Raw genomic sequence first — 15305 nt, forward strand, 5'->3', positions numbered from 1 at the left:
TCTTGCGCTGGCTGAAGTTTCTGAACCGTCTTCAGACACAGCCCCACATACAACATGTTCCAGTATTCTTTTTTTTTTTAAAAGATATTTATTACAACAAACAGAAATAAACAGAAAGAAGCAAAAAGATAAGCATAGAATAGAAAAAATAGAACGAAATCAACTGTCTGTAAATCATATTTCCATAACCCTTTGGACTTCCTCACATCTCCCTTTCCTGTGTTCCCAATTATAAAATTATAAGCAGCAATTTATCACCTTATTTCAAATCTTAATTTGTAAATTTCAAATATTATGTCTCCAACTTTAGATATTTTTATCAAATACTTAAATACTTGATTTAAACATAATGTTACTCCAAATTTCATCTTTTTCTTAAACATCACTTATTCTCATATTTCTTTCATTTAAATTGCTGGTGCCATGTTGTTTTCTATCCTGCATCTTCTTAACATTCATACAGTTTATAATGTTTTTGTAGATAGTCCTTAAACTTTTTCCAGTCCTCTTCCACTGTCTCTTCTCCCAGCATGTTCTAGTATTCTAACCTAGAGGTTACCAGAGCATAGACAACACTATAACTAATAACATGCAAGACTTATTTTCCTCAACTATTCTCTCTCTCTCTCACACACACACCAGTTTCTAACATTTTTGTTGTTGTTTTTTAAACAATATTTATTAAAAGTTTAAAGATTACAGAAAGAAATAGAAAAAGAGAAAAAGTAAACAATACAAATCAATACATAAAATACATAAAAAAATACATAAAAAACACAAAAGACACAATACATCAAAACAAAAACAAAAGCAAAAACAATTAAAAACACATTCAATATTTCCATATCTTTGTCTTTCATTAACTTGTTTCATCGACCTCCTCACACCTCCCTTTTTTGTATTCTAGTGATTATTTCGGCAAATCCTTCCCATCTTTCACTGTTTTCTGTCATTTAATTGTCTTGATTTAATTAACCTTATCTTACCATTAAAACCCTAAAACTTATTTGAACTTAACTCCTTATAACGTTTCTACTAAAGCCATGTAATTTCATTCCAACATTTTTCTAACATTCATTAATTTTACAATATTTCTCTAAATAAATTTTAAACTTTTTTCCAATCTTCTTTCACCGTCTCTTCTCCCTGGTCTCGGATTCTGTCAGTCCTTTCTATCAATTCCATATGGTCCATCAACCTGGTGATCTTCTGTCCGAGGCTCTTAACTCTTTTCCATGTCCCTTCTGCAGATCTTCTTCATATTTATACATGCACTTAACTTTATCTTCTGCTGATCTTGTTCTTAATTTCCTTCCTTTGGTGCTGAGGAGTAGATCTCGGGGAAACTCCAACCTAACAATGTCTTTATTCCTTCTCGACAGGTCAGCCCATTCTCCATAGTCAAAACTAAAGTCCATAAGATATTTCAGAGCGTGTTTCAAAATCCCTCCGAAGCTAAAGGCCCCCACAACTCCAATCTCCCCCTGACCCAAATCCAGATCCCAAAAGCCAGAGCATCCCTACATAAGGGGATCTATCCAACTTTCCTTCTCCAATCCAAGCGGGACTCCATCCCTCCAAATCTGGCTTTCTCTAAATTCAATCGTAGAAGGCAACAGCTTATATTCATCAAATTGCCTCTGAACGGCTGGGGCTCTCTCCACTTGTATTACTTGAGGTTCAACAACAGCTTTCTCCCTCGTCTTCTCCACAACTTGCCATGTCAAAGTGGATTCCTGAATCGATTCCTGAGTAGTTTCTGTATAGGTATTCACTTTTTGTCCCAAATCAATCATTTTTTGTCTCAAATTATCAATTTTAGTAGTCATCACATCTGTCTTCTCATGAAGCTGTTCTAATAAAGCACTTATCTTGCAAAATGCAATCACTAAGGCTTCTTCTGTCAACATTCTTGTCCAAGGTCAATCTCTGATTCTCATGGTCTTTAATCTCTGCAGCTGGAAAATTCCCCAGCTCCACTCCTGCAACAGTTTCAAAAGCTCCCTCTAGAGGAAACAATTTCTATTTGTATCCGTCCTTTTAAACGCAGATCCAGCAACAAAATTAGTTTCAATTTTCAGCTCCTTTTGCTCCTTTTTAAGTGCAAAAGGAAACAATGGAAACAATATATTTCTCTTATTTAACTGTCTGTCAACATACGTTTTATTCACAGTCAATGAACTTTCCCAAAACGTCGATCTTACTGGCAGCCCGTTCCCAGGTTCAAAACGGTGGTAATTTATCTTTCTTCACTCTCTCTCCTGCAGGTTTAGGCAATCTAAAATTTCCCCCCTCTTCTCCTGCTTCCAAGGGGGGTTTAGTAGTTTTAACCGATGGAAATTTAATCCTTTAGAAGAGGCTTTCCAAGACTTTAGCTTGCAGCGCCTTTGCTTCAATCTATTTACAAAAGAGGAAGGCGGACTTCCTGTTTGAAACCTTCCTGTTTCGGTGCCAAATTAAGATGTTTAAAGATCCAATTTTCCGTTCTACTCACGGGTAGTTGTTTAAAGTCCAATTGTCCACAGGAAAAAGTCAGTGCTCTCCGGCAACAGCAATGCAGCTTCACTCCGTGAAAGAAGCAGTCGATTCGAAGCACCGCGCCGCTCACCCCACGTCGCTCTGGATCCCCGAAACCGGGTTTCCCCGCGAGTAGGGGAGGCGCAAAAGGTGCTAGCTGAATCCCACGTCCACAGGCTTCTCCCGCCTGTGGTTTTTAGTGGGTCTCCGCGTCACCGTGGCGGTCCAGACCCTGATTTCCATGGAGCGGGTTCCTCCCGATCAGAGGAAATCCGCCATTGCCGGAGGTGCTAACCCGGAACAGTTTCTAACATTTTTGGTTTAGGTTTCGTTTTGTTATGAACATTCTTTATGGAATATTATTACTATAATCAACAGTGCCTCTGAGTAAACTCAGCTGTTTGATCTATCCTTCAGAATTTATATATGTGCTATGTGGTCTGGAAGGGGGGCAACCCTACAAGACTTTGGCTCTTCCACCAGTCCTAAAATAAATCGGACATAACTGTTAGCTCTTTGGTTCAGGGCAGCTGATGACTACCAGACTGGAAATAGATAATTTTTGGCTTAAAGGTAAAGGTAAAGGTACCCCTGCCCGTACAGGCCAGTCTTGACAGACTCTAGGGTTGTGCGCTCATCTCACTCTATAGGCCGGGAGCCAGCGCTGTCAGGAGACACTTTCGGGTCATGTGGCCAGCATGACAAGCTGCATCTGGCGAGCCAGCGCAACACACGGAACGCTGTTTACCTTCCCACTATAAAGCGGTCCCTGTTTATCTACTTGCACCCGGGGGTGCTTTCGAACTGCTAGGTTGGTAGGCGCTGGGACCGAACGACGGGAGCGCACCCCACCATGGGGATTCGAACCGCCGACCTTTCAATCAGCAAGCCCTAGGCGCTGAGGCTTTTACCCACAGTGAATGCATTCTTCTGGATTGCTTGTTATATTGCCTTTTAATATCAAGAATCCCACAGTAAATTCTTAGCAAATGTACCTTCCATCTTACCTTCCATAATCTCTTCAAAAATTTATTTCATTTTGAATCTGCATATGTCTAATATGCTCACACAGCTTAACAATTTTGTTGACCTACTGCCTTTAATAAATGTCACTTGATGCCAAGCACTAACCTTTGCTTAAGTCTGCAGTTTTTAAGCTCAATGATTTGGCAGACATTGGTATTTTTAATGAATACAACTCACTTTGAAGTTACATAAGTTGTTAAGAAGCTATACCTAATAAAAAGCCAAGAAAAATAGTATCAGATTCTAAAAATTGCTAGCACTTGAAATAAACACTTGAAATTTCATAATATTTAGTAAAGGGAAACCACATATTCAGAAAACAGCGGGGTGATCCCACTTTCATTTTAATTTAGTAAAAGTTGATCATTGTGATGAACTGGAAAGTGTTGGAAGGCCTGAAACGGATCTCTGGAAGTGCACAGATTGTGATCTCTGGAGTTCAATAGAAGCCACTGAGATAAGAGTCTGTCCCATCTGCAAAACCTTGCTCCTTTATGTGCACAGTCCTGCCCGGGGTTCAGCTACTTCATCATCTAAGGGTGCTTTTCCAGCACCCTTTAAAACATTAGCAGATCATACATACATAAAGCAGAAAACCTATTAGCCAACTCATCAACATGATGTGGCAAATAATTTCTTGCTTTGGCAACTGATAGGCATCTGATTGGCCAGAATGGAGCAGAGTACTGTGCTAAGACAGACCTCTGGTCTGATCCAGCAGAGTCGTTCTTATGTACTGTGTGTTATTTTATTCAGCATCTACAATTGTCTTTACCTGTTTGACTGTGCACCACCATGAACTTTGGAAAGGGAGCATAAAACTGTAAAAAGAAAAACATCCCACTAATGCATGTTACTGCCAATAATAAAATACATTCTGGGCTTAATGAACATTTATTCAAACATTTATCCGGAAGAAGGTCAGGGTGATTCAGTAAGGGAGCTTCATAGATGGGTTTCAAACACCAGGACTCCTGCCTTTTAAAGCTATAATAAGGCTCTTTTTAGAAGACACAGAAAGGAGAATTATGTGACAGTAATTGCATTTCTCACAGCCTTCAGCTTTCACATCCTCCATTTTATAACCAGGAAATCTACAATCAATAACACCGTGCAGTATGTTTCTATTTACCCCACTTATTCTTATACAGTCAAGAGGGAGTGATAATAAACTACGTAGAAGTAGGAAGCAAATCATGAGCAGAAAGTTACTTGTTCCCATAAGCAAGGCCATAACAACTGGGTGTTCTTAGTTCTGGTCAAAGAGAAGATTTCCAGGAACAGAAGCCCCGGGCAAGAGTGACTGAAAACAGAAATTTTACCTCTGCCAGTTTTTGGTCAAGAGCTTTCCCCATGGATGACCTAGTAAGTGGGAAGCAGCACAAACCTATACAGGACTACTCACCAGTAAGAACACTGAATTCAGTAAGTCTTAAGGCTCACCCACAGCCTAGAAAGCACAAGTCCAAGAGGTTTTCTTCTCTTGTGCTTTCTAGGTACAGGTCCAAGCAGTTTTGCGTTTGCCCTGCAGCTTTTCTCAAGAAAACACGCTCTTTACTACTGAATCAGAACAAACAGCAACCTGCAGAGAACCCAATTGCTGTTAACTCCAATTTGGCAGGTAAACTGCAGCTTTTCCTGAGGGGAAGAGGCAGGACAAGTATGGATGAGCCCTTACTTACAGATAAGTGGGAATGAGACTGATTTGCTGACAACCATTATGGAAGAGTATTCGCTAGAATCTAGACTGAATGAAGGTTCCCCAATTATTTTAACACTTAAGGGAACACGGAGAGCCCTCATTCCACTGATCAGGTGCACACACATAAAAAACCTGGCTACAACCAACGTTAACATTTTTATACATAGAGGTCTACATCTACTTTGCCTGTTTTTATCACAAGGTACACATTTCTAAATGTTTCTTACATATTTTCATTCATTTCTTTTGAGCTGAGAGCTGTATTGCAAAATTTGGAGATGTGAAAAATCCAAAGGACAATTACGTTATATTACATTTTTCACATCTCTAAATTTTGGAGGATAATTACATTCCAATTCATATACTAGACAAGGAGGTGCAAATTAATTTATTTTTCATCCTTAATATTTTCTGAACTGGGAATTGCCATATCAAAGTATGCACACATACATACACACACTTCAGTCCTCCCAATAAAACAATTGAGGGGGGTTCCTCCCCCCCATTGCCATTCAAATGGTATGTGTGCACTGTGTCATGTGATCAATTTTGTGGGGTGGGGCATATCTCCCCTCCAATATGTTATTCAAGCTGGCACCCCGATCCCCATTATATATCAATGCTCTGTAATATTAAACAGAATGTAGCAGCCTCTGCCCGTGAGGAGTTATCTGTCTGTGCTCCAAAGCTGCTGTACCCACACAGTTAATTAGTAGTAAATCAAAATGTATTTCTGCTCCAAAACATTAGGTAATTGTCGGAGAAGGAGGATTTTTCCAGTAAAGCGAGGGGATATTGGCCTGGAGTCAAGAGGAAAGAGTTGCAGCTTCCTAGTTGTGAGCACCACTTTGCCTTCCAAAAGAAACAGTGGGTACTATTTAATAAATAGTATGTGGATTTTTGCCTGCTTCAAAAATATCAAAGTAACAGGTCTCTGAATTGGGGGAGAAAATTAAAGAAGATGAGATTAAGCTGAGGTTTTTTCCCCATCTTCTTTCTTTCTTTCAAAAAATCTAATTAATTTGTCAGTGTTCTCTGAGAAGACAAGCCCTTAATAAAACTGCATTGAGAAATGAGAGTGAAGGGGAACATGTTAAAAAAGTAAATTAATAATCTTTTCAGCAGGCTTAGTTTCCTTAAAGGCAAATAACAAAATCTAGCTGGATTTGTTGTACAAAAATTGAACTTTGATGATATAATATAATCCCAAGGTAAGAATACTTAAAGGGCCAAGTCTATGAAGACTGAATAATTCTATTCACTTGTGATACAACCATCTAGTTTTTCTTGAATTACCTATTTACATTTACGATAACTCATTTAACATATAATTACATTCTTTTCATAGGAACGGTATTTTTATAGTGTGCATTAATGAGTTTTAAAATAATTATGTTTATTCCATAAGAGTGGTATTTGTATAGTGTGCATTAAAGAGTTTGAAAATAAAATGAGCTATCTAAAACATTATTCCCCAGTTGATTCTGTCTGCAGAATGCATTATGTCTGTCCCAAAGAAGTGCTGACTACCAGAACAAAATCCAGATGCAGGAAAGCAGATTGTCTCTGTGGCCAGGAAAATGCACAGGGGCTGAGGGCCAAAGGGTTCACAGCACATCATGCACTTCTGGCTCACTTATATGACACACATGTCAAACTTAAACTGTATCATCAGAGCCCCAAACCTCACCTTTGTGTCTGCTGCTAGCAGAGAAACCATGTTATATCATTATGTCAGGACATGAAGAACTCTCTCACCCCCATCAAAACAAAGCTAAGGGCTCCCCCCCCCCCACATTTTTTTAAATCCAGAATTTAAGGCCTCAGAAAGCAAAGAAGGTTTGCAGAAAGAAAGAAAAATGAGAGCTTCATTAACGTGTAACTGTGAAATTTTGGATCCCCTCCAAACCAATGTCAAAGTTGTGTGCTTGTTGTGTGCTTGCTTTGTGCCATTTTGTATCGCAAACCCTGTGTTTTAAAGCTCTCAACAAACTGAGTATCAATTACTGTATCCCCGGGGGACACAGGTACCCTCTCAAAAGCCAACATTGTCTGATTCACTTCAAAGCGGTGCCAGACTTTTGCACTGCTTGGAGCCAATCAGACATTGTCAGATTTTGAGTGCAGTTAGCTACAGTGGCATGAACTAGGAACTCAGTTTTTTAGTATCAATTCCTCATTTTGGGAGCAGGATTTGTGATGCAGAAGAGTATTGCAAAGTTTGACACAGTTTTGGAGTGAATCAAACAACGTTGGCTTTTGGAGGGATACCTGTGGCCCCCGGTTTGAGTATCAATTACTCAGTTTGGGATGAGGTACCAAACACAGAGTTTGCAGTACAAAAGCAATCACAAAATTTTGGCACCAGTTTGAAGGGGGTCCAACATTTCAGAATTACATGTTAATGAAGCTAAAAACAAGAAGCGGGGAGAAGTTGAAGTTATTTGATGTCACACCCACACCACACATTCAAAACACCTTTAAAAGTCATGGCTCCCCCACTCCCCACAAAGAATCCCAGGAGTTGCAGCTGTTGGAGTTAAACTACAACTCCCAGGTTTCTTTGTGGGAAGCCATGACAACTAAAGTGGTATAAATGTGCTTTAAATGTCTGGTGTGGATGTAACCTAAGTTTAAGCTTTGCCTCCTCTGACAGAGACTTTCCCAAAACTCGCTTCTTATGCACTTCATGCAAATAGGATTGTGTAAGGGAAGGATTGTAATGGAGCGACTTGCATAGAACCCTTTAAACCACGAGACTCTGGGGGTGAGGACGATCAACATTCAGAAAAATTGCTTCAAGCTACTCTGATACCACAGTCTAGAACTCTAATGAATAAATAAGGGGAGGCTCCTGCCAAAATCTGTGTTGCCATTCACAATGATAAGGCAGCTTTAAACAAGAGCCCTCTGCCTCTGTCGTTATTTGTGGATGTTACTGGCCATTCAGCGATGAGCTCAGTTTAAAAGCTGGGTCCGCTTAAGAAATCAGCTGTCACTTCTCCATGCTTTTAGAGGTCGCAATATTACACAGACATTCTGAATTATTAAATGCAGAAGGGGAAAGATTTTTTCACGGGCACAGTGCTTCTTTTGCACAAATCATTCCCATAATTGCTACACTGAGAGCTATTATGCAAAACACAGTAGCAGAATGATAAGAGCCATGATTCCTTACCTGTATTCTTCTATGAGGATTTAAATACCACTTTAAAGGGTTAGCATAGTATAACAAAATTGGTTAGCAGTTAAGAGCTGGGCTCAGAAGCAACATTCCCACTCATCATCTATGATGCCTCCTCCATGTGCCTTAAGCCTGTCAGTTAATGTATCACTATATAAAGATTGAAAGAGAAGGAGTGAGACTATAAGGAAGAAACATACAACTCTGGAGAAAAGGGCAACTTGTCAACCTCACAAGCAATTATGGAAGAGAAAATTACACAAATCCTTTCTCAATTCTAGAAAAAAGCTCCTTCAAAAACAATCAATTATATATTTGGGCCTTTGTCAGGAAAAAAGGTGAGGTATAAATAAATACATAATAATGATAATAATTTGTGCTTTTAAAAAATTAAGAGTTGTAGTATCGCTTCATTTTTGCTAGGTGAATCTTGATACGATTTTATTTGCTTTAATATGCCACAGCATATTAATCTGCCCTGAGATCTTCAGATGAAGATATATATTTGCATTCTGCTTTTCCAGCGATAAATGTTGAGCTCAAAAATGCTCACAATAATCACAATAGCATTTTTTAAAACCTCAAACATTGCAATCATTATAATATCAAACACAATGGCATATAAATAACAAGAGCAACAGATTCATCAAAACAATTAATACAATTAAATAAAGTTACAATAACTCATACTGTTATCAGGATACTTGCTAATCATGTGGAACCTTCCTCTAGACTAGAACAATAAAAATGGATTAGCTGTGCCCTATGGTTATCAAACGCATTGTTTTGCAACACTACAATGGGTGGAAGCCTCTTTCATTGTATATAAACTATCAACACTTACGCAGAACTATACATTAAAAAACCCATTTGGGATGGGCGGGCAAGGTTGTTAAGTCCGTGACAGCTGTTGTCAGCTTCAGATGTAGTTGGAGGAAAAGGATTATCTGGAGTCCTCTTATTGAAGTTATAACTTATTGCATTTATCATTGGGCTCTGTTAGCACAGGAAGATACTCTGGTACAGATTTAACCTACTTCTTGAATCAAAAGGCAGAGCTACAAAAAATGGCACCCCAAAGAGAGTTCTTTCACATAATGTGTAGTAAAACCTTTCTGTGTTGTGACATCATCACACTGTGTGCTCTGCGTCCCTTGCTCCACATCACTGAGTGCTGCTGGCAGGACAGGAAAACACACAATATGACAGCATCACAACAGAGGGTTAGTGATCCAACATGTTACAAGAGAGAACAGAAGGCCTTGACAAAGAGATGCCAGTTGCAGCAGCAGCAGCAGCCTCATGTTGAACAAGACCTGTGTTTCTGACCCCCCCTCCTCGCAAAAAAGAGAGGGGGGGAAACAACCCAATGGAGCCAAGAGCTTTTAGAAAGCTGCAAATGCAAGTTCATCAGTGCTCTTCATGAAGATAAAAAGGGGGGAATTATCTGCACAGATTATTATGGATGTACCTCTCATGGTTTCCTTCTGTGATATGATACAGACGATTAGCACCTCCATCAGCACATGCTCTCAGAACAGCTGGAAGGAAAGGGAGAAGCTGTCAAGAACCTGACATCATCACCAAGTAACAAATTTATTTACACGGAAATATTTCCTACAGCACAGCATAGCTCTGTGCCAAAGTGACAGAAATACTTATTTCGTTAAACCATGTACGCACTGGCCGTCAGCAGGGCTTCCAGGACTGTTTACAAAAACAAGATGAAAAACACAAGTAAAACATAACAACGTGCTTAAAAAGAAAAATAAATTAAAATACAGTCAGTATCAGTCACTACAAGGATAATGAACCTTGGTGGTAAAAGAAAAAGAATGAGAGAATTACACCAGCTGGGTATCACCAGCCATTACTGTAAAGGGAAGCATGGCGCCAGTTAAGGCTGGGCGATGTCAGCTTTCAACACTGCAATGTCTCACCAGCCAAACATTGTGATCTGGCAATATACCACAGGAACAACCTGGCTAGGAGGCCTCAGAGCCTTCCAAATTGTGTGTCACGACACTTTAGTGTGTCAGCTGCAGTGTGTAGGTTTGTTGCGCCAAGGCTCCCCATGCTCCTCCTGGGTCTGGAAAGGGGATAGTTTAACCTCTGGTTTGCTAGTAAAAGTGAATTACTGTTTTGCGAAATGATAAAAAGTGTGTCACCAAGATGAAAAGTTTGGAAAGCTCTGCCTTAAGGCTTTGGCAGTCCTTAAGGCTTTCATTTCCACCTTCAACAGATAATGAAAAGTAATAATTGTCCCTACACCAAACATAGTTAAAATACACATCAAACTTCAAATATTTTATATAAAAAAAACAGCACAGCTGGGGCCATTTCCTTTTATAAGTTATGAGGTCATCTGAAACATCTTAATTCTTGAAAGCAGCATAATAAAGTCTGATAGCTCATATAGGCTGCTCATCCAGGAGAGCCAGAAATTATTATTTTTTGCTAACTGGATTTCCTCCCATATTTTTGCTCTTAGCACTTCAGCTTCTCTATACTTTAAAAGTTACTTAGCAAGTACGGTAATTATCCAAGGTACTGATCTTTTCCTAGAATGTTAATGATTCACATCAGTATGAACTAGAACCAAAGGTTTTCTCGCTAAATAGAGGCAGTTAACTGATGGGAAAAGGGTCAATAACTGTATTATTTTCATAGCTATGGCTCAAATTGTGCTTGGTTTTCTTAAACAGCAAGTATTATAAATAGGAAGTCTTTCACAAATGAGAGCTAGAAAGGGAAAATAACAGAATATAGAAAGTGATTACTTTCGATGCCCTTTAGAACTCCACAGATGAGGCTGCATTATCAATAATGATCTCAGAGTTAGAGTCTTTGGAAACTCAGCAATAATTCATACATGTGTATTATTATTATTTCTTACAATAGTGCTGTGATGTAGAAGTTTGCTGGCCAAGACAGAAGATTGCATAAATACACGTGCCTTGGATGTTATATTGCTTACAATCTTCCATTGGCACTAAATGCTTCCATTGCTTGTTAACATGATTAAGTATCATGGGACGTCAAGAAGCACTTCAAACACTGCATTTTAGCTGTTCTCCCAAGATGCCTTAAGCCAGGGGTTCGCAAAGGGTGTAGGGATGGCAAGTATGGCAGAAAGATTCAAGGACAGTCAAAGAACTATTTACACATTTCAGTGTAGTACAGTATCAAAATATTTTTTAAAAAAATCTGTGGAATATGGATAAGATATCGTTTCAAAATGAGAGCAAGAACATCAGGTGATACTGAGGACAATCAGAGCTGTCATCCAGAATAGCTGTTTGAACAGGGCTGGATAATAGCAATGGCTGTTCTAAAGTTCTCCATGACATACTGTTGTAAATATGGATTTTCAACTCTGAAAAATATGAAAGATCAGAAAAGAGAAAGCCTTCTTTGAACTAATGAGGAGATGAGAGTTGTCTCAAATTAGACCTAGATTACCAGGCAAAAGCAAGATCACCCCTCACACTGAGTTTGTAAGAGGCTTGTTTATAATTATATTTTTGGAATAATTCATGTTACTATATCTGCATTGCTTTATACTTTGTGGATGTCCCATGATCATATTATAAAAGTAGTTGCGTTCTATGTCTTGCCAGAGTGGTGCATGCTCTGGTTATCTCCCGCTTGTGCTACTGCAATGCACTCTACGTGGGGCTACCTTTGAAGGTGACCTGGAAACTGCAATTAATCCAGAATGTGGCAGCTAGACCTACAGACCTACATTGGCTCCCAGTACGATTCCAAGCACAATTCAAAGTGTTGGTGCTAACTTTTAAAGCCCTAAAAGGCCTCGGCTCAGTATACCTGAAGGAGCGTCTCCACCCCCATCGTTCAGCCTGGACACTAAGATCCAGCGCCGAGGGCCTTCTGGCAGTTCCCTCATTGTGAGAAGTGAGGTTACAGGGAACCAGACAGAGGGCCCGCCCTGTGGAACACCCTCCCATCAGATGTCAAGGAAACAAGCAGCTATCTTCTCTTTAAAAGACATCTAAAGGCAGCCCTGTTTAGGGAAGTTTTTAACATTTAATGCTGTATTGTTTTTAACACTCGATTGGAAGCCACCCAGAGTGGCGGCTGGGGAAGCTCAGCCAGATGGGCGGGGTATAAATAATAAATAATAATAATAATAATAATAATAATAATAATTAATAATCAAGTACTGCTAGGAGTTGTTTCTTTTTGTTTTCCAATGTATTTCTTATCAATAAAAAAAACAATCAGTGAGGCATTCAGCAAATTTTTCTTGTGAAAAGTGTGGTCCAGAGAAAAAAGTTTGAGAACTTTAAGTCTTAAGTGCTTAGCTAAAAATACAACGGATCAATGTGAAAAACATGCACCTGCAAACACAAGTATCATATAAGCTTCACTCATCAAGGAACAACGGTTGGCTGCAGATTCCTGTTGAGTACATACTCCATGGCAAGCTAGCAATACGTGAAATGGTTACCCAACGAGTTTCAGTGTATTGCCTTCAATTTCTATTTGTTGCTGCCAGTTCCACAATCCTACTTCACAAAAGGGAAAGGCAGCAGCTACCTTGGTTCTCTCCAGCCTAGTTACTGCAAAAATGCAGGAAGACCTGCGCCAGCCGTTCCTACTTCCAGGAGAAGAGACTGACCAGCATTGCTCTCCCCCACATTTGCTTTTTGCTGCTGTCAGCCTTCTCTGGAAGAGAGGTGCAGGACTCAACTGTATGTCATCTACTCTCCCCTCTGAACTGTGTTTAAGCCAGACTCCTTGGGCTGCAGCAAAACTGGCACCAGAAACTTTATTCTTGGTTAACTATCGTTTTTGCTTTGTATTTATGTACTTAAGTTTACACTGTATGTGTGTGTGTGTTTGTAATATTGAATTTATTATGTCTTTGCTAAATTGTTGGTTTTTGTTATTTTGAATTTACTGACATGTTCTGCATTTTTTATGCTTGAATTTCCAATGTCCTATATTCTAATATTTCAAATGTTTGCTTGTAAGCCACTTTAGGCATTGCTCATTGTGGAAAAGTGGCATATATGTAAAATCAACCAATCAATCAATGCTAACCCTCTGTGAGCAGTTAGGCAGTTAGAGACGGGAAGCAGCATAAGTTGTAACTTGGAAACGCACTTCAACCTCTCCCCGTTAACACCTGACTGTCCTATAGCCAGCAAGTGGTGACAGACGCCGATTCTTTGGGTGCTGAGGATAAATTTTGTTCCAGCAGTAAAACTAGAGCCACTAGACACTAATCTAAATTCATTTCCCTAATGTTCCTCCTAAAGTTCCAAGACAGTAAGAGGGATCCCCAAAAGACTCCCGAGACACAATTCAGCCTCAAGACAACAGGCAGTGGTAAATTTCATGTTGTGTGTTGTGTGAAGAAGTACTTCTGTTAATACTGAAATTACTACTGTCAGTCAATTCCACTGTGCTCAGATATTTCCAGAAAAAAGAATTAAAATTTGTAATTACCCCCCCTCTCCCAAGTTCAAAATTTTATAGACTTCTATCATGCCTGTCTCCCCAGCCTTTTTTCTGAACTCAAAGGTGTCACTTTCCTTCATCTGAACTTTTAGACATTTTATTAAACAGTTAATTCCTGACCTAACAAAAGAGGTGTAAGGGCTCTATTGTACATGTAACGAAGTCATTCCAAGAAAACATATAAATCAAATGACAATTTAAAAAGCCAATTGAAAATGTGAATTGCAGATTCATATTTCCCCCCAAGGCAATTATTTAAGTCTGTCAGTGAGATGCAGATGCCCGTGTGCTGACAGCATTTCTGAAGTTTTAAAATTAGGTTGTTTAATAATTCAGTTTGAGTGTGTACAAACGCCAAGTTTTGATCACGGCTTTTTTCCTTCTTCGTTGCCTGATTCTTTGTTTCCCCCCCAAAGCGGCTTTATTGATTTCTGACAACAGGAAGACAAGCAATTCAGAGTATGATAGAATGCCCCCTGCCAAAAGTGATTTTAATTGCGATTCAGAATTTCCATCACACAGATTTTAAAATTGAAGAAACCTGTCTATGTTGCACTGATGCAACTTGTTAAAAAAAGAGAAAGAGAGAGAAGAAATTAAAGAGGAAAATATCAGAGAAATCAGACGTACAGTATTTGGTAGTTCACTGTGAATGTTGTAGAGGAAAAAGTACACTCAGTTCCACTTACTGCAGCTCACCTGCCATTTAAGGTGGCTCACCAGGGGCTTCATAAACTTCCTTTTTTTGCTGGGACTGTAAAAAAGAAGTGGGCTGTCATCTCTCTGGCAGGCTGCAATATATGGCTAGTGGGCTTTTCTCAGCTTGAGGGGTCGCAATTGATGCAGGCCTGGTTTAAAGTGACTGTGTAAGATCAACTTCTGCTTCAGTAGCCAGTAGTAGGGCTAAGTATACAGTTATTTCCTTGGCAGCTGGTTTCTTATATTTCAGAATTTATTCACCCAAACCCTCCTTTACAACCCTGGCTGCTGGGACACAAAGCAGAAAGCTGTGATTCTAAACAGCAGCCTATGTGCCGTATTGCCTTGAAAGATGCATGCAGCAAACAGACCCTGAATTGCCCCGTTTGCATTCTAGGTCAAAACATCACACATACAGAAGTCCTATGTTGGTTTCTACCTCATGGAAATACAAAAATGTGAACAGAAAATGGGAGCAGCAGGACACAAAGGGATGCACTATCTCCACCTACACCACGGCTCCTGACAACTGGGGAGGAAGAAGGTTGGCGGTAGTGGGGAAAGCGCCTCCCCCAGTCGGTCTCATGGTCCATTCTGCAGGCTGGCACCGCCTCTGGCAGAGCCAAGCCTGTCTGTGGCCAGCTCCTCTCTTCTCTTGCCCAGTGATGGTGGCAACCTGAAGAGAGACTG

At 39.6% G+C, this 15305-nt stretch overlaps 1 protein-coding gene across 9 annotated transcripts in view; it reads right to left on the bottom strand.

The window, feature by feature from the left end:
* Positions 1 to 15305, bottom strand: part of TPK1 (thiamin pyrophosphokinase 1) — a 253147-nt gene that overhangs the window by 149276 nt on the left and 88566 nt on the right. For all 9 annotated transcript variants that reach the window (XR_014517943.1, XR_014517944.1, XM_083468887.1 and 6 more), the window contains exon 4: positions 9901 to 9970. Coding sequence is in view for 7 of the 9 variants with exons in the window: in XM_083468887.1 (XP_083325013.1) it covers positions 9901 to 9970 (70 nt within the window). In the remaining 2 variants the exon portion in view is untranslated. The remainder of the gene's footprint in view (positions 1 to 9900; positions 9971 to 15305) is intronic.

This window comes from Podarcis liolepis (assembly GCF_965112155.1).
Source record: "Podarcis liolepis genome assembly, chromosome: 12".
NCBI classification, from domain to species: domain Eukaryota; kingdom Metazoa; phylum Chordata; class Lepidosauria; order Squamata; family Lacertidae; genus Podarcis; species Podarcis liolepis.